We start from the raw sequence: 18,850 nt of genomic DNA, 5'->3' as shown, positions 1-18,850 counted from the left end.
CTTCCAACATGACTGTGCACCAGTGCACAAAGCAAGGTCCATAAAGACATGGATGACAGAGTCTGGTGTGGATGAACTTGACTGGCCTGCACAGAGTCCTGACCTCAACCCGATAGAACACCTTTGGGATGAATTAGAGCGGAGACTGAGGAAGAATGATCAAAAATTCCCATAAACACACTCCTGAACCTTGTGGACAGCCTTCCCAGAAGAGTTGAAGCTGTTATAGCTGCAAATGGTGGACCGACGTCATATTGAACCCTATGGATGAGGAATGGGATGTCACTTACGTTCATATGCGAGTCAAGGCAGGTGAGCGAATACTTTTGGCAATATAGTGTACATGATACAGCGAGAGTATAAGAAACACTCAGAAATATAAAACAGTCCAGTACGATTACTTGTAAAATGATGAGTTAAATGATGTCATTGAGTTAACAATTATGGCAGAACAGTGGTATCTGATTAAATTAGACTTTGCAGGTACACTTTAGTAAGTGTCCACTGATGTTGTGTGGGTGTTACCAATGGCTTATATCCAGCACTAAATCATAAATCAAAACCTACGCATATGTATCTATGGCAGTTTTTCTGTTAAAATCAAGGAAGAAAAGAACTAATTAACAGCAATCTGTGGTTTTCTCCTTGATGAAAAAGTTCAGAATCACCAAAGGGTTTTTGCTGCATGCTACGCAGTTTGCTTTATTTCTTCAAACCCACAGTGACAAGCTATGCCCACTGCTTGGCTAGTGTTGCTGACTAGAAATTCACAGGTTAAAATGAGGCATTAAAATCTTACTGGGCTAGAAGCCACTTTGCACTTTTAATGCTTGATTAAGTTCTGGCTGGCTCATTTATTTTTACAAGGCGGATTACCTTGACCAGAGGATGACAGACAGAATAATATAGTGAACCCAAGTCATCAGTGCACAGCAGGTCAATTGAACATCCCTAAAAAGTCAAATATGTGATTTGTTATGCTATAAAGAATGAAATAAATATGCACATGTGCTCAAAAGAATCTCATTTAGAGAAGATCATCTGAATTTTTCTGATAATTAGCACCAAATTACATATCTATTTACAGGGATATTAGAAAGCTCTCAAAATCATGAGAATTTTTTTGTATTTTCATGGACTATTTAACATAAATTACAGTAATTTGCCTTTAGGCTGGTAAGGCTTCAAAACGATACCATTTGCCCAGCAGTGTATATTATTTTTTATGACCAATAAATAAAGTCCGTAAAGCAGTAGACTGCAGGTTAGACCTCTAGACATGAGAAAATATAGATGAGGAAAGCAAATAACAATCATGAATGTGAAATGCTGTTGGTAATGAGCACAGATTGGTTCCATTTCCCAACATACATTAAGATGAAGGAAAAAAAATGCCTCCATTAGGTATATATATGCACACACTCTGCATTCACACACCATTATTTAATCATGAGGAGGAGTAGATGAACACATCATCTGCACATGTCTGCAATGCCAAAAGCCTGGAGCTTAGAGAGCAGTGTGTCGCAGGAAGCATCTAGGGGAATAAACTGTCCCTGCAGTGGGACTGTTTACTCTGAAATGGAGTTGCACACCTGTACACACACCTCGTCTAGGACGCTCCTGGAAAGACACAAAGACACACTATTGAACACTTTCACTCACGTACCACCCAGGGAGCAGAGCTGGAGCCAAATTGCACCGCTCCGTTCTGCTTTAATTGGGGGTAAAATCAGGTGGTTTTAAGTGCTTCTGGTTAAAAAGCACTGCCCCAATGGATCCTGAATATAATTAATACTTCATCACAGAGCCTTGAAATGAGCTGTGATTCTCTAACTAAACAACCTCGGAGCCGTCCAACACTTCACCAGCTGTTTTAACAGGAGAGAAACTAAAAGAGGGAGTGAAGGATTGGTGGAGGGCTTGATGTGACACAGAGAGGAGAGACGATGAGAAAATTGGTTTAAAGGTACAGACAGGGTTGACAAGTGATTGCTGTTTTTTGACAAAGTTCTCCCCTCAGAAACTTGTTTTATCTTTGTTGAGAATGTGTGGGAGGCTTAATAGTAGCCACCCACTTCTCCTTCACATCACTCTTTCTTTGTCTTGGTTTCTCTGCCCCTCTCATCTCAGTCCTTTGTTTACATGGCAGCGGTGGAAGACGAATATGGAAGGGAGAAAATTATGCTCAGTGGGACACTTGGAGGAAACAGTTTGAAATTGAAATGAGGACGATCCACCCACCACACTATCCCTCTTAAAACGGCCTTCGGACATGTTCTCCCTCTATCTTGCTCACTCTCTCTCTCTTTCACACACATGCATGTAAAAACACAGGTTCTTGGATTTAATATTGTTCTTTGATAGATATGTGATTAGCATCACAGCCAAGCCAAAATGGAAACGTTTTTATCTCCAGATCTGAGGGCAGAGGGAAACAGCTTGTTGTGCAAACAGGAGAAAACTGTTTTTTTTTTTCTAACTTCTCATTCCCAAATTCTTTCTTTCTCCGTCTGACTCAGTCTGTCTACTAGAGTGGACCTGGTTATCACAGGTTCAAACGTCAGCTTTGCCATAACTTTATCTAAGTAAAATTTGTTTTAGGCTCACAGAAACGCTTTACATAGCAATGCAGATGGAAACTGCCTTTGCCCCCAAATTTTTGCAAACTCATAGTAAGACACATGTCGCCATTTCTGGAGTTGAACCTGCATTTTTGTGTTAATTTTTATGTTTCTTCTGTGTTTAGGAGGTTTTCTTGAGAATAAACATGCAATGGTAGAAGTGTCAGTTTTTCTATGTTGGACTTTTTTATTTTCCCACTGCTTGCTAACCTCCATGGAGTTGATCTGGCTTATTGTCCATCTGGCCAAATTGGCCTATTGATCCAATCTTTTACCAGCCTAGTGGAATCTTTTCTTTCTTCTGATCCCCATTAGCTTTAAAACCTGAGACTTGGATTCGGGTCAGTTCAGCATATCTTCCCATTTACCTCCAGCGGCATCTCGCCACAAAGATACTTTTGATTTGATTTACTGAGATTTTGAGGTCCGAGCTGCTGAGGCTTCAGCTAGTGTCCTAAAACAAGGAGACTGAATGTCATTCGGTTTGTGCCCTGAAAACACTGAAAAAAGACACTCAGAGGGTGCATATTTTGCTCAAAGATAAACAGATGGCAGTTTTGGTGTGGAAGAAAATAGTTTTGACTGAAAACACTTCACAGGAAGGTTTTGTAGATAATCCCATGGGAGCAGGTTTCTGTAAAGAGACTTTAAAGTTGCTGTCTTCAAATGTAATTTTGAATGCATTTTATACCAAAACCCTTCTTTTCAGCTTCATTCTGCTGGGAAACAGCTGGCAAGACAGACTGTAGCAACATCTTCAGCTTGTTTAGCTGTAGGATTATTGCAGTCAGTTATGATTTATTGCCACTACCCAGTTGACAAATTAAAATTATGAAATAACCTAAGCAGAACAATCCATCTGATCTACTTCATGTAATTTTGTATTTTATTATTGCTGTGCTGGGCCATGCACTTAGAGCACATACAACACAATGCCAGTAGCTGTGCTTAGCCAAAATACAATGCTTGTAAGGCCCAGCCTATATTTGCTGTTGAAATTTGATGCTCTATGGTACGATTTTGCAGTTTGTAGACACCACATTGTATTAATAATTATCTTGATGTTTTGTATTGATAAGTTATATGAAGTCCTTAAGTAGAAGGCAACTGGTTTCTTGTCGAATGTTGGTTCTTTAAGCATGTTTCAGTTTTCATCCAAGAGGCCTCCTCAGTTTTAATTGATTGATAAGTTCCAGGTATTTATCCTCATCCATAGCTCACGTGACTCACAGCCGTTAAGGACCTAAGACTCACAAACCTCAAAGTGTGAATGGTTATGAAGAATGTGTACATTGTCATCCTCAAAGGAGTGTCCCTTATTCCTTAGATGCAGGTGGATTGTTGATTTATCATTGAGTCCACCTTCAGTGATCCCTCACTTGGCAGTTTCACAACCATTCCCACCTTGAGGAGTCTTGGGTCATTAGCGGACCATGAACCATGTTATTTTGGGTTTGAATACACACCCAGAACTCTCCACCACTTAACTGAGGAAGCCTCTTGGATAAGAGGTAAAATGTCTTCAAGAACCAAAAGTAAGAAGTCTAGTTACCTTCTACTAAGGGATTACCAGGGCGTAGATGGTAAATGGTCAGTATTTATATAGCACTTTACTATACCTGTAACGATACCCAAAGCGCTTTACATTATATATCACATTCACCCATTCACACACACATTCACACACTGATTGTTTAGATGACTGTCAAAAACAATTCTTTCTATTCTCAGCAGTGGTTAATAGTAATAGTTCTCCTTTTGTTAGTGCTGTGGAGCACATTTTCTGTATAGTATGAAAACTGAGTTGAGTTGCATTAAACAATGGTTTCAGTTGTGAAAAAAAAAATGCTTGTGCCAAAACACTGTAATAATGACAATCAGTCTTTACAATTGCATCTTACTCAAAGTATTCCTGATGAGTTTGTCAGTGTTGTACTAGGAGTTCATGTCCATGTCAAGCCTCTATGTTATGTGTGACTTCGGATATTTCAGTTAGCTGTATTGGGCTAATGACGGGCAAGGTTAATCATTGAACTCAGTTTGGCATTTGTTTGCTGTGTACTGAAGGCTATTTTGCTGATTTCTTTAATTATAGCCAATAGTAGTCTTACAAATATTTGGCCATCAGCTCTGATTATTACATTTGTAGTACCTTTTTTGTTTTCTTAACAAAAAACCTTTAAAACCTTGTATTAAATGTTTTGTTTTCCTATTGCAGATCTTTCAGGGCCTTCTCTGTGTTTTCTACAACCTTGGTGATGGAGACTACAACCTGACCCTGCCCACCTATCGCCTTGACAACGGAGAATGGCATGAGGTCTTCCTAGATCGGCATGACAACGAGATGATGCTGCGTTTGGATGGGGGCGGAGGGCAGCGGGAGGTGACAGGATTACGGGGTCGAAGCCGAGAAATCGTCATTGACCCCACTGTGGTGATGCTGGGAAACACCTTCCCTTCTGCAGTCAACAAGAGCTTCCAGGGTAGGTGACAACAGCATTTATCTCATGATATAAGCTGTGAGAGTCTATCAGAGTTGCATTTCCAGGGCTCTCCTGTTAATGAAACTTTAACAAGAACTCTGGACACCAGTGGTGAGCCATCAGGGCTAGCAAGACCTTCTCTGTTGGCCTAAACTCTATCAGAATCACTGATTTACATTTTAATATTTTCCCATTAATCTTTTTTACATTATTCCCAATAGTCTATTCTTATCATTTCACAGTATGTCTCTGGGCTGTGGTGCTTCCAGCAGTGTATGTTTATATTATAGCTTTTATCCAATCATGTTTCAGCCATCATGTGTTGTCAGTGTCAATGATATCTGCCATGAGGCCTTCAGAATCAAAAGTACAAATACCTGAAGCTTAAAAAACATTGAAATACAACTGTTGCTTTAACCAATCAGATTTAGAGTTCATGATCTCAGGGCCATCTAGCAGGCTTACGGTTATGTCAGCATTTTCACGTCCTCTGATTGGATGTTCAGAGAGTTATCCAAAGCTAGCAATTCCTACCTGTAGCAGAAAGCCATTTCAAGGCAGACTTTCCAAGAAAAGCTGGATTTTGTGAGGAAAAGCTAGCCAACCCCGAGGTTAGCAATCCACCAGCGAGGAGAAAAGGTTGTCCATCACTTTCAGCTCAGTAACTATGAGCAGTAATCTTGGCTCAACTTATGTCAGAAATAAGACTGGACAGATCCAACTACTTTCAGCATTAGCTTCCTAGACGATTGAAAAGGACTTCATGTTGGAACTGAAACACACTGACTGCGAGCACAACAGAGTGATTGAACACTCCATGAGGAAAGAAAGGAGGATGGATTTTGTGTTCAAATAATCACAAGTTTTGGTGAGTAAAATAAATTATAAATATATATGTCATTTTATTGGGGTAATATTGATGCCCCTGCTAGATGTGATGTATATGATGCAGGTGCACAACAATGAAAGGAGGCTTGTTGAACTGTTTTAATTGGATTTCTTGCTTTAGTAATAGCATCCATTCTCGCCACGAGATACCTGTCTGTGATGCAACGTCCTGTTATACTGCATTTGGTTTCTATGATGGTTTCTATAGCCGTGGCATCATAATGATGATATTTAGAGGTGGTTCCTTTCAGATACGATGCCACAGAAGGCCTTGATGTAAAATGCACAGCCCACAACTGAGGGACACATTATAACATGTTTTGTGATTTGCAACCATTGTCATTTATTTTGTACGTCAAAGCGGTACTCTCAGAAAAGAGAGGATAACAAACAGCATATGTGGAGGTTTCTGTGGACATAAAACAATATAAGCTCTTTGTGGCACTTCCATAGCTCACTTCACTCTGAATTTACGCTTGTGATCTCTCAAGGAAGTGTGCATGTGAGCATCTGGAGTAAATGGAGACTGAAGGACAACAATAAGTACAATTGTGTAATGTTCTAGTAATAGCATGGTCAGCTACTGGCATTTCCAACAGCACTCACTCAATGTGGACTTTTCGTGACCCCAACCCAATTTACCAGATGCAGACAGCTGCTTAATCATTACAGTCTGCTCCCACTTTGACTATCTGTGTTGCCACTTTCAAGACCTCCTCTCAAAGAGTACCAATTGTAAAATTTAGATAGAGATACACCATGAGATAGAGATACACAAATGTATCAAATTAGATTTGATATATTTGTTTATATTTGTTTATAAAAACATTTTTGTTAGATTATGTTTTCACTGAATATAGGCCTTTAACTCAATTTTACAAACACTAATGACTTCACTCTTTGTGACGTGAACTTCACTAGTGAGGGTTTCTGAGCAACAGTAATGAATGCAAACTTACAAGTTATTTATTTTTCTAATCTTTGTGAAGTTGCTCCTTTATCTTGCTCTTTCCAATAAGAAAGAAATGTTTTAGACATTTCCAGCTGAAAATGTTGGCTCTTTAGCCAGACCTTTTATATAATACTTTTGTGTAAGTATAAATAACCATTTAGGGGAAAAAAAAGTATATTATTATGCAATCACACCTCCTACAGTTGCTGTCAAAGTGAGGAAAAAAAACAAACAAACAAAAAAAAAAGTCAAAACTTGAAACGCCAGTGGTTATCAAGGCTGGAAATGCTGCAGAAATTGGAAGGCTGATTTTTACCTGAAGTTGCAGATAACATTCAGAAGCCTTTACCTTTGGAAAACACTTGAAGACACTTTTGATTTGATGCACCAGTGATTTACCAAACTGTATTTGAGTCCTCTTCAACTAAAAAAACTTTACACATTTATTTATTTTTTTATTTTTTTTTTCTTTTTTTGTCTGCATTTGTTCTCATTGTTTAACTCCACAAAAGGGGAGTCAACATTATATGAGATTGATGCATATTTTAGTCTTGCAACCAAATATTTTAATATTTAGTGCATGTGTGTGACCATCACCGGCCCTCCCTGAAAGCTAAGTAGACCTTCTTTATTAGAATTCCCTATTATAAGCCAGGGAGGGCAGTGCTACACCTCAGTGATGTGTGGGGGAAACAAAGACTGGACAGGACGAACAGGACGAACAGGATGAACAGGGATAGAAAATAACAGGCGTTGCTATTGCAATTAAAGATTGTAAGGTGGTGTGTTATGCCCAACTACTAACTGTCCATCAATAGAAAAAAAAAAAAAATAAAAATTTGAAAAAAGAAAAGAAAACCAAACCAACACAAAAGAAAAAGAGATTCAATAATAAATGAACAAACGGTACTGAGCACCATAATTGTGTGTGTCTTGATAGTATAGAATAGAATAGAATAGGCCAGAAGAGGATACTAGTGCAAGAGAGAATGAGTTTAGGGTAGAGACTGGAGAGATTCTCAGCACATTCTGGCGGGACCCATCATTTGCTGAAATGGGACTCGGCAGTAGCTGGCGAGAACCTGATCAAACATGCAAGTGTGAAGAACCCCGAAGCCCAGAACAGCAATCACGGCAAGGCAGGGCCAAGCCAACAGGGCACCCCTCCCCCCAGGCAGTAGGAGCCACAGGGCGGCACCCCCAGAGAGCCACCGGGGCCACCGTGAACGACGAGGACCCAGAGAACAAGAGGGAGCAGCTACCGACACCCCCTGCGCACCAAGACCGACCCAGGCGGCCCGGGGCACGAGGACCCACCCGCCACCCAAACCCCAACCCCGCCCACCCCAGCCCCCACCGAACCCCCCACCCCACCACCCGACCCGCCCACCCCCATCCCCTCTCCCTCCCCCGAGGGGGCCAACGGCCCCACACAGCCAGGAAGCCAGACACAGGGGCCGAGCGGCCCACCGAAGGGGCGGCAACCAGCCCATCACAAGGCAGGCCACCACCGGGAGCCGGCCAGAGGAAATCGGAGCCGGGACCCGATGCGAGTCCAGAGGGTAAAAATGGATAGTGTGGTGGGGCCCGGCGACGCCGACAGGGAGGCACCCCACATACCCCCCGCACCAGGCCCCAGGCGAGCGCAGTACACCCAGGGCCCCCACCCCCCGCAATGCGCCCTGACAACCCACCGGGACAGAGCCACCACATGCCACTAGCCCGCAGTACAGCCACAGCGCCCACCAAGACGGCCAATCCAGCCCCCGCAGCCCACCAAGAGCCATCGCACCTGCCCGGACCCGTCGGGCACGCAGGAGAACCCCCCCCGACCACAGCCCCCAGGTCCCGGGGACCCCCCAGCCACAGCAACACGGATGATGGTCCACCCCCGCCACCCCATAGCCATAAGGGGGCCGGGTCCCACCAGCGAGGCCATATTAGTGAAATCCCCCCATTACTCCCTATTAATATGTCTCCCGATCCCAGACTGGAGACATTATCCCTGCACCGTGATAGTGTAACCCTGAGTGTCATGTGGTGCATTAAAAGTGGGGAGGCTGGGCGAGGCGTCCAGGGGGCAGGCCAGAGGACCACAGAGGATGGCTACTCTGCAGCCTACCCTGACCCAAGTTCCCTGAGCCGTCCCAGACCTACCCCCAAGGTGTGAGTGTGTGTGGTGCATTAAAAAGAAATTAGAGAGCAGGGGAGGCAAGCAAGAGGGTGATGGGGAAGAGACAAGGCCGTAGAGCCCTGCCATCCGCCCCACCACAGAGCCCATCGTTCCTGCCCCCACCTGCTCTCGGGGCCCTAACTGTTGTGTCCCTATATGTGCCTAAGAGTAACTATATACAGTGATGTGTGAAGTATGTGAAGTGCACAGTAAGAGGCAGTCTGGTGTGGATCCGGCCCATGAGGAGAGAGCAGCGGGGAAGACAGGTAGTAAGACCACCAGTACTGATGCAGAGGGCCCCCAGAGCCCAGAGGCAAGAGGCCGAGGTGGGCCCACACGAACCCGACCGGCCCGGCCAGCACCGAAACCCCCAGAAGTCGCAGCGCTGGAGCAGCGCCCCGGCAGACGCCGTAGCCCCACCACGGGCCAGCCGCATGCAGCACCCCGCCCTGGAGGGAGGACCAGGCCGCACCACTAGGAAGCAAGGGCCATGAGCCCCCACGCCCGCCCCGGAGCCGGCACGTCCAGGATGCAGGGCACCCACCCCGCAGCACCACCGAGACCCCACCCACCCCACCACACCCAAGGACAGCACCGGGCCCGGACAGAAGCCCCCAGCCAGCAGAAACTTATCTCCAGTGGCGGCACACAGGCAAGTACCAGGGCCTGTGCCCGGATGAGCCAGAGCCACCCCCCCAGAGAGACCACCCGGCCCCCATGCCAGACCCCCAGGCAGCGGAGGGCCCCCAGCCCCCCCAGGGGAGGGAGAGGGACGAGGACGAGCGGCCAGGCAGGAGAGGAGGGAGGAGGAGGGAAGCAGAGCAGGAAAGGACAGGGGAGCGACCGGAGGGCCGACCCACCCCAAACCCCAGGGCCAGCCAGGGCGCCCCAGAAGAGACCAGCCGCCGCTACCCCCAAGGCCCCGGGAGAGCGCACAGACCCAGCAGACCCAGGGCTCAAAGGGAGAGACACCGGGGACACCCACCCCCAGGCAGAGGGGCCCGAGCCACGCTGGCCCCGCAGAGCCAGAGAGCGACCCCAAGAGCAATAGGGAAGGGACACCATTAGTGCATGCACACAGCCTTGAAGTCCATGGTGCCATCCTACTTAAAAAGGTAGAGGGTTAATAAACTGAAATAAAGCAGACAGAAGTCAGACCATACACACAGACAGAATAATAATTACAATTTTATGAGGGAAATGGCATACGCCCACATACAAGCGGAGGCTATAGGTTAATATTTATTGATTTAATAAATGGAGACCATTTTTCTTTGAAGGATCCAATTGGTTTTTTTCTGATAGCAGATATTCTCTCAAGTGAAATGTGTTCTGTGAGGAGGTTCAGCCCAATGGATGATGTTGAGGGGCTTTCTTATCTTTCCAGTTAACTAAAATAGTTTTTTTGGCAATGGCGATAGCTGCAAGTGTGGGTTGGATATGAATGTCTGGAAGGGCTGTTTGCGTTAGATCACCAATTAGGCAAAACGGTCGGGAATGTGGAATCCCGCAGTCCAAAATATTGGAGAGTTTCTGTGTGATTGTTACCCAGAATTGATAGACGGGTGTACAAAGCCACAGAGCGTGAAAGTAAGTGTCCGTCATGTTTTGGGTGCATTGCGTACATGTGTCTGAGCGTGAGAAGCCCATTTTATACAGTTTATATTGTGTTATATGTGTTCTGTGAAGCACCTTAAATTGGATCAATTGTAGAGTGGTGTTTTTAGTCATTTTAAATGTGTTTTCACAGATTTGGGGTCCAAAAATCAGAGTCAAAAGATTTGGATACGTCTTTTTCCCATTTTTGAGTTGGTAGGTGTATAGAGTGTGTCTTTGAGAGTAAACTATAAATTTTTGAGAGATTCTTCTTATTTCTTGGAGAGAGTTTCACAATGTAGTCGACAAATTCAGGTGGCTGTAAATCCGTTGGCTGTAAAGTAGTCTGAAGCGATGGAATTCTACTTGTAATAGTCCTTCTTTACCTGTAGGGTACTGAAGAAAATTTCCATTTCTTATTTCAAATGTTTGGAGATAAGTTTATATATGTCCTAAATGTGTTATCATCCAGAAGGTGATGGAGGGTGAGTGACTCCTCTCTCTGCCCATGTGCTGAAATAAAGAGCTATTTTGTTGTTTGCAAAATCAGGGTTGTGCCAGATTGGGGAGAGTATACTGGGTTTTAATTGAGAGCCTGTGATTTCCAGTGCTTTCCACCAAGCAGACAAGGTGGAAGCGATCATAGGGTTCTTGAAGCAGGAGTGATGTTTAAGAGCAGAAGAGATAAAGGGAAGGTCAGAGATTTTGATCTGGTTACAATCTAAACTGTTCTAGTTCTAGCCAGGAGTTATATTCTTCATGTGGATGTATCCATTTGGTGAGATATTGTATTTGGTTGGATAAATAATAATACATGACGTTGGGAGCCTCCAGTCCCCCTTCGGATTTATTCTTCTGGAGGGGTAGTCAAGCTGATTTTAGCCTTTTTATTCTTTGAGTAGAATTTACCCATAGCGGAGTCTAACGATTGGAACCACTTTGATGTGGGTTTAAATGGAATCATGGAGAAAAGATAGTTGATTTTAGGTAATATTTTCATTTTGACTGTAGCTATTCGTCCCAAAAGGAGATGGGGAGGTTGTTCCAACGCCTCAGATCATCACAGACTTTGTCCAAAAGTGGAGTGAAGTTCAGGTGAACTAATTCTGAGAGTTTGGAGGAAATATTTATGCCCAGATATCTGATGTTGCCAGTAGGAAAAGAATAATGCGAGTTTTTGGGCTGCGGGCTTCCACGAGTTTCTGTTAAAGGTAATATAATTGATTTTGACCAGTTGACGGAGTAGTCTGAAAGACGCGAGCAAGGTTGTGATGAGGTTAAATACTTCCTTTACTGAAGTTTTGGGTTCTTTGTAGATAAAGTAAAATGTCATCTGCGTATAGGTTAATTTTATGTTCAGACTCCAGAGCGCAGATACCTTTGATATCGGTGTTCTGACGTACAGCTGTTGCTAATGGTTCGATAAAGATCGCAAACAATAAGGGAGAGAGTGGGCATCCCTGTCTTGTTCCCCTTTGCAGACTGAAGCTTTGTGAAGTGATCCCATTAGTGGTGACTGTAGCCTTGGGTGAGTTGTACAGAGCTGATACCCACTGGATAAATGATTCTCCGAAGCCAAATTTGTGGAGCACAGCAAAGAGAAAGGACCAATTGACTTTGTCAAAGGCTTTTTCCTGCGTCCAGTGACATAACAATAGCTTCTTTGTTGTGGCGTTGCGTCAAAGAGATTAGATTTAGAAGTCTTCTGATGCTTGTTGGTGGAGTGTCGGCCATTTTAAATCCTGTTTGATCGCTGTGAATTATTGACGGGATGATTTTCTCCAGCCTAGAGGCGAGAGCTTTTGAGATAATTTTGATGTCGGTGTTGATTAGTGACAGAGGTCGATAGCTAGAGGGAAGCGTGAGGGATCTTTGTCTGGTTTCAATAATAATTTAATTGCAGCTGTATTCATCGTTGCGGACTGATATAACCATTATTTTTAATCTCTGTCACTGTCCTGAAGAAAAGGGGGTGCTTAACATTGACCAAAAATGTTTAAGAAAATTCAGCAGGGAAACCATCAGGACCAGGTGCCTTGCCTGCTGGCATAACTGTCTAATGCACATTGTAATTCTTTCATAGTCAATGGAGCATCTAATATGTCTCTGTAATTTTGGACGTTAGTTTGGGCATGTTTAAATTGTTAAGAAAATTATCTATATCTTCTATGTTTGGGTTAACTGCTGCCTGAGTATAAACTCTGTAAGAATTATAGAAGGTCTGGTTGATTTCCTGAGGTGACTGAGTATATTTTCCTGAGGAATCCTGAAATTGCTGTTTATGAAGGATTTTTCTTTATTGCGCTGGAGTTGGTTCGCCAGAAATTTTCCTGATTTATTATTGTGTTCGAAATCATTATATCTTAGCTGTTGTAATAAAAAACTCTGTTTTCTTGGATAGGATATTATCGAGGTTTAGTTTTGCATTTTGTAGTTCGGGACCATAATTGATCACTTGGGTTTATTTGCATAATTCTCTGTAAGTTGTTTAATTTTTTCTTCAATTTCTTTCTCTGTTTGTAGATCTTTTTTTTTCTTGTATGAGGAGTATGATATTATTTTACCTCTGATTACGGCCTTTCCCAGTTTCCCAAAGCAAAGATGGGGGTAAGTCAACAGAGTCATTGTTTTTTAGAAAGTCTGCCCACTCACTCCTTATTACTCGATCAAATTCTGGGTCTTTGAGTAGAGAGATGTTGAGGCGCCAAGTCTGAGGAGGTTTAGGGATTGAAATCTGTTTGCAGGCTGAGTGATATTGGTGCGTGGTCGCTGATAATGACTTGGGTGGATTTTAGTAGTGACTTTATGTGCGATAGAGTTATTTAAGAGGAAAAAGTCAAATCCTTGAAAATTGTTTTGTGTACCGCAGAGAAAAAACGTATAGTCCCTCTTTGGTGGGTTTTTGAGTCTCCAGACGTCGTCTATGTCCGAAATCTTTCATATAGTCATGTATGACTTTAACTGATTGTGACTGTTTTACGTGTATTGGACTATTAGATCGATCTACTGAAGGGTTTAAAACTATGTGAAGTCACCACCGATAATAGTTATTGAGTTAGCAGATAAGTCTGCTAAGTGAGAGAAAACAGTGTGAAAGAAGGCTGGATCATCATTATTCGAGCATAGAGGTTTACAATAGAATATAATTTATTAAAGATTGTTGCCTGGATAATAATATATCTGCCCTCTGAGTCCGTTACTGTACTGTTTAAAGTGAATGGAATTCTCTTATGGACTAGAATGGAGACCCCTCTTTGTCTGCTGTTATAACAAGATGAAAAGATGATACTATAATTCGAGTCTGATAAACATTTTTCTTCCGACTGTAGTAAATGTGTTTCTTGAAGGAGCAAAATATCTGCTTTTAATTTAGAGACATAGTCCATGATTTTAACTCTTTTTGTTTGTGAGCGTATGCCATGAACATTCCAGGCTACAATATTAAACTTGAACATAGAGAGAGAAGATGTTCTGTCACTGAGTATGTAGTAATGTAATATAACATCTGTGTGTGTCCTTGTGAGCTTTCTGTTGCTGTCTGTGAGCTGTGAGTGTTGGAGAGAGATGTATACAGCAGGTCAGGATCTATATATACATTATATAATAGCACATCATTGCCTGAAAAACTATCAACAAACACATTATAAAACATACAAGCACAATAAACATGGGGAGTACATAGAGTGTGAGTGAGAGTGTGGAGGGTGAGTGTGTGAGAGGGGGAGAGAGCTAAAGGGAGACATATAGAGAGGGAGAGAGAGAAAAGTAGAAGGAGGAGGGGGTTCTCCAGTGGGGAGTGTAGGTTAGGAGAGTGAGACATTTACACCTGTGACATTTTTTTTTTTTTTATAACATTTTCTAACATAAATGACTAAATGATATATTAAACGTTTAAGCCATTTTTTTTTTTTTTTTTTTTTTTTTTAGAAGAGCCAGGTGGTAATGGAGGGTTCCCGAAATAGCTGCCCATCTATGTACAGTTTGTCCACAACCAGTGCAGTCCGTTTACCTTTCTGTCTGTGTTCTTTCATGATGGGATATAATACTTTGCGCCTCTCGTTGATTTCCCTGGGAAACTGGTCGTTCATCCCGAACGACGTGCCTTTCAGCTCCCGTCCTTTGCTCCTTACGAGCACTTTCTGCTGGAAGTGCTCGAACTTTGCAATGATAGGACGGTGACGGTTTCCTCCTCGGGGTCCGAGCCGGTGGACGTGGTGGAAAGTGATGTTTTTAACAGTTTCCGCAGGGATTTTAAGCGCCGACACCATGAAGTTTTTAACAAGGGTCTCTGGGTTATCCGGTGTGGACTCAGGGATACCAGAAAAGATCAGGTTGTCCCGCATGCTCCTCGACTGGATGTCCAGGACGGTCTCCCTCAGGGTTTTGTTTTCTTTTTTAAGTGTATTCACCTCTGAAGTGACCGCTGTCAGCGTGGACCGGAGTTCGGTGTTGTCCCTCTGCAGATCCTCGATCTGCTGGTGGGTGAACTCCAGGCTTGCTTTCAGGTCTTTTATCTCCTGGTGAAGCAAACTAAGAATATCGAGCTTCTTATTAATAGACTCGAGAACACTTACCTGGATATCCGTGACCTCCAAGTCTTGTGTGTCCGTCGAGGAGTCTGCTTTCTTCCTCTTGCTCGGGTTGGCGTCTTCCATGGTGCACCGGACGAAGTAGTCGTCAATAAAGTTCTCAAGGTCCTCCACTGTGAGCACTACCGTTTCCGATCTTGAGCAGGCTATTTAGTTAGGTTGTTGTTTTATTTATTTATTTATTTTTAATACAAATACGTCGAGATAACGGCGATTTGTTTACTTCTCATCTAGCAGCTGGGAGCCGCCATGTTGAATTTCGTCACTCTCACTGAATCTCGCGATCTCACAGCATCTCGCGATCCGACAATTTCCAAGTCCCGACATTTAATTTGTTGTTCAAAATTTTATCAAGTGTTTCCAAATAGATTTTCTGAAAATTCTTGACTTTCCCATCAAGTCAGGTTTTTTGGGGGGCTGAACCTTGGACAAACTTTTTGACTGCACTTTCTGTTTGACTCCGGAGTAGCCTCTGTGAGACATTCTTGCAAAAGTCATGACATTAACTTACTAGATCGAACCTGACTTGCATACTGTCGCGTTACTGGATAGGCATGCAGAGCAATGTAAATTGTTTCATATGATTAATGGGAAGGCTTTTTTGTGACATTTCAGCCCTAGTATTGGTCCACAGACATCACAGACAGAAATGAAGATGCTGTTTGCCTTTCATGTAGACTATAATTTCACATCTATTAAAATCAGAAATGTCCATAAAAATGAAACTTTACTGTAATGAAGACAGACTAAAACATCAACCTAATTGTTAAGCATTATACATTATTTGATGTACTGTCCAATCTAGCATGTTTGACAAATATTGGGCAAGTATTGTGGCTTTCTCTGTCACTGTGTTGGGTATGTCTGAATGAAGCTGTGACCTATGTCTAAATGACAGAATGGTATCACTTTAACAGACTGATGAAGCAAGAAATGCTACATATCCAATGAATCTGAACAGGGTTTATTACAGCTATCAAATGACATTAAGGTATGAATGACCCTCATAGATTACAGAGTTTCAAGTTTCTCACTAGTCACCAAAGGTCATGTAATTTGCCATAAAAGATCAGCACAAAATTTGCTTCTTAGTAGATTAGTGCTTATGGAAATATCTATTTTTTATTCATTTTATTCTTTTATGATAGGCCTAACGTAAATGCTGGAAATAATTAAAACAAAGGAAATACCACCAAGACTGTAACATTTCTGTTATTTTTCAAAATCCTGTGCACAGAGATAACAAAGAATTTCTTCTGTATTTTTTTCTGTCTAGACAGATTAAAAGTGTATCACACACACACACACACACACACACACACACACACACAAAGCAAACCTACACTGCAAGATCATTTGAGCAGACCATCATTCCCATTTCTGCAAATTGGACCTTTTAAACTATAATTTCTAGAGCTAGTACTGCAAAACCATTTCAGTAATTGCTTGTTTCTTCTCACAGTAATGATTTTGCTGAGGACCATTTGTATGACTGCACAGAAGATAGCATAGATTCATTTTTAAATGTGGATCCAACGATCAGTGATAAATTTGTTCAGTGTTTAAGAGATTCTTCCTTTCAAATGCCAGGCAGATGAAATGAAATGCTACGAGTTACACATTTTCTGCAGAGAATGGGGAAAGGGTACACAATAGCATAAATCTTCCTCAGTGTCTCTTTTAGTGGAGTACTGATGGATCGTACAATGGCAAATAACATTAAAAAATGTTTGCAAGACACCATTCAAACACCATCCAGGTTATAGTGTACACAATTAGTTTGTGAATGTGTAGGAGAAAGAGATAATGTGATCTGTTTGATGTGTCATGCTGTAAAGTAAAAAGGTTGGTGTGTCATTCAGGGCATGTGAGACAGTTTAGCAGCTATTTCGTCTAAGAAGTGCTACCAAAAATAGGTTCTTTTATCTATTCATATGCACTCTTTTCAACAGAGAATAGTGACATTTTTATGTGGTAATGAATGATTAATATGACAGCTTAATGGCTAATTCGCTCAAATGCATCGTCATTGTTAGCTGGGATGAGGGCCGTTCTGGGTGTCTGGAGGAAAAGAATTCTGCTTGTTCATTTTTGTAGAGTGTGTACTATGTATGTAGTAGTGTGTATGAGTCAGAGAGATGTTATTATACAACCAAGTGGAAATCCTGTGTTATTTGGTAGGTAGCCTATACATTGGTTTGCGATAGGTTTGCACTTTTCCTGTGTTTTCTTTTGTGCGTGTGTGTGGGAACATAAATATGTTGACACAAACCCAGCTACTATGCCATTAATTATGAAATATTAGGTTGAAGATTTGATTAAAGTTAAATTTGAGTCAAGAATTTGAGTAGGTAAGTGGTGGTTATGAAAAGGGTTTTGGTTAGGGTTTGGTAAGCAAAAAAAATTCACGCATTATGACATTTAATAACATGTTTATGGCTCAGGCAACCATACAATGTAATACATAGATGTGAACGTACTCTCTTCAATTTCCCTAAATGAAACAACATATTGTAACATGAGAAAATAATTTGTTTGATGTGTTAGATGCAAACCACCATGAAAAGACAAAATAAAAAGACAAACTTTTTCCCATTCTGCAGCATACCTATGTAATGAACCACGCATGTCTGGCCTTTCTTTGGAAATGTTCTTCCATCACCGGGGGATATTGTCTCCACTTCCACGCCCATGGTTGTGGTACTTCAAGGATCAGCTATGAAACATACAGCACCCAGTTACATGAACAAATCCCAACCATGCTCAGTCTCTGGCTCATCAGTCAATCCTTGATAACGGAAGCCTTTCTACCAATGTAATTCTTTCCATTGGTTTCTGTGCAGATCTCTCTAAGAGCCCAAGTCCACAGCGACCTAGTCCTTTCATTTCTCCTATTCGTAGCCTAGAGATTTTCCCTTGTGGAGGTTGATTGGCCTTGTGAGACTTGCTTTACTGTCAAAAAACACCCACAGGCTTTTATCCTTCACCACCTTCATTTAGGCAGTGCACTCTCTGTGGCCTTCACAGAGCCCTGATGAACTTGTAGTCAGGGTTAACAAGGAGACCAGTGTGGGGTTGCTGTCCGGTGACCGGACAACCTGGAACCTTAACCTCAATGTGGTGTAGCAGCTTCACACTTACCAGCCCCGTCAAAGTTCATTTGCTCTATAACAGCACATAGAGGAATTTCTGATCTGATACTTTGTGAATCTTGTTTGTTCACTTTCCTACTAAGTTACACAGTAGATGCTTTCATATCTGTCTATCAAGTTCAGAACAGGAGATAGCAGGAACCCTACAGCTTCTCCAGGAAGTCATTACCTCTGCAGTGGTCTGGCACAAAATCCACATTAACTCCACTGCCTTCTTTTTTATATACTCATCTTTTAATACAGAGCTATGCAAGTTTTCCTGTTTCAAGTCTTTACGCTAAGCTAAGCAAACTGTCTACTGCCGTTAGCTTCATTGCTAGTGCGCTAACATCTTCATCTAATTCTTAAAAAGAAGCTGAATAAGCGCATTTCCCAAAATGCTGAACACTTTTT

General features: G+C 42.3%; 1 protein-coding gene across 1 annotated transcript in view; it reads left to right on the top strand.

Annotated features, from left to right (window-relative positions):
• The window catches only part of LOC111563846 (neural-cadherin), a 375,623-nt gene that overhangs the window by 313,254 nt on the left and 43,519 nt on the right, over window positions 1-18,850 (top strand). Inside the window, exon 33 of the mRNA XM_055010997.1 lies at window positions 4,843-5,107. Within this exon, the coding sequence (XP_054866972.1) occupies window positions 4,843-5,107 (265 nt within the window). The remainder of the gene's footprint in view (window positions 1-4,842; window positions 5,108-18,850) is intronic.

Source organism: Amphiprion ocellaris, chromosome 1 (genome assembly GCF_022539595.1).
Source record: "Amphiprion ocellaris isolate individual 3 ecotype Okinawa chromosome 1, ASM2253959v1, whole genome shotgun sequence".
Lineage (NCBI taxonomy): Eukaryota > Metazoa > Chordata > Actinopteri > Pomacentridae > Amphiprion > Amphiprion ocellaris.
This window is presented reverse-complemented; position numbering and strand designations above follow the sequence as displayed.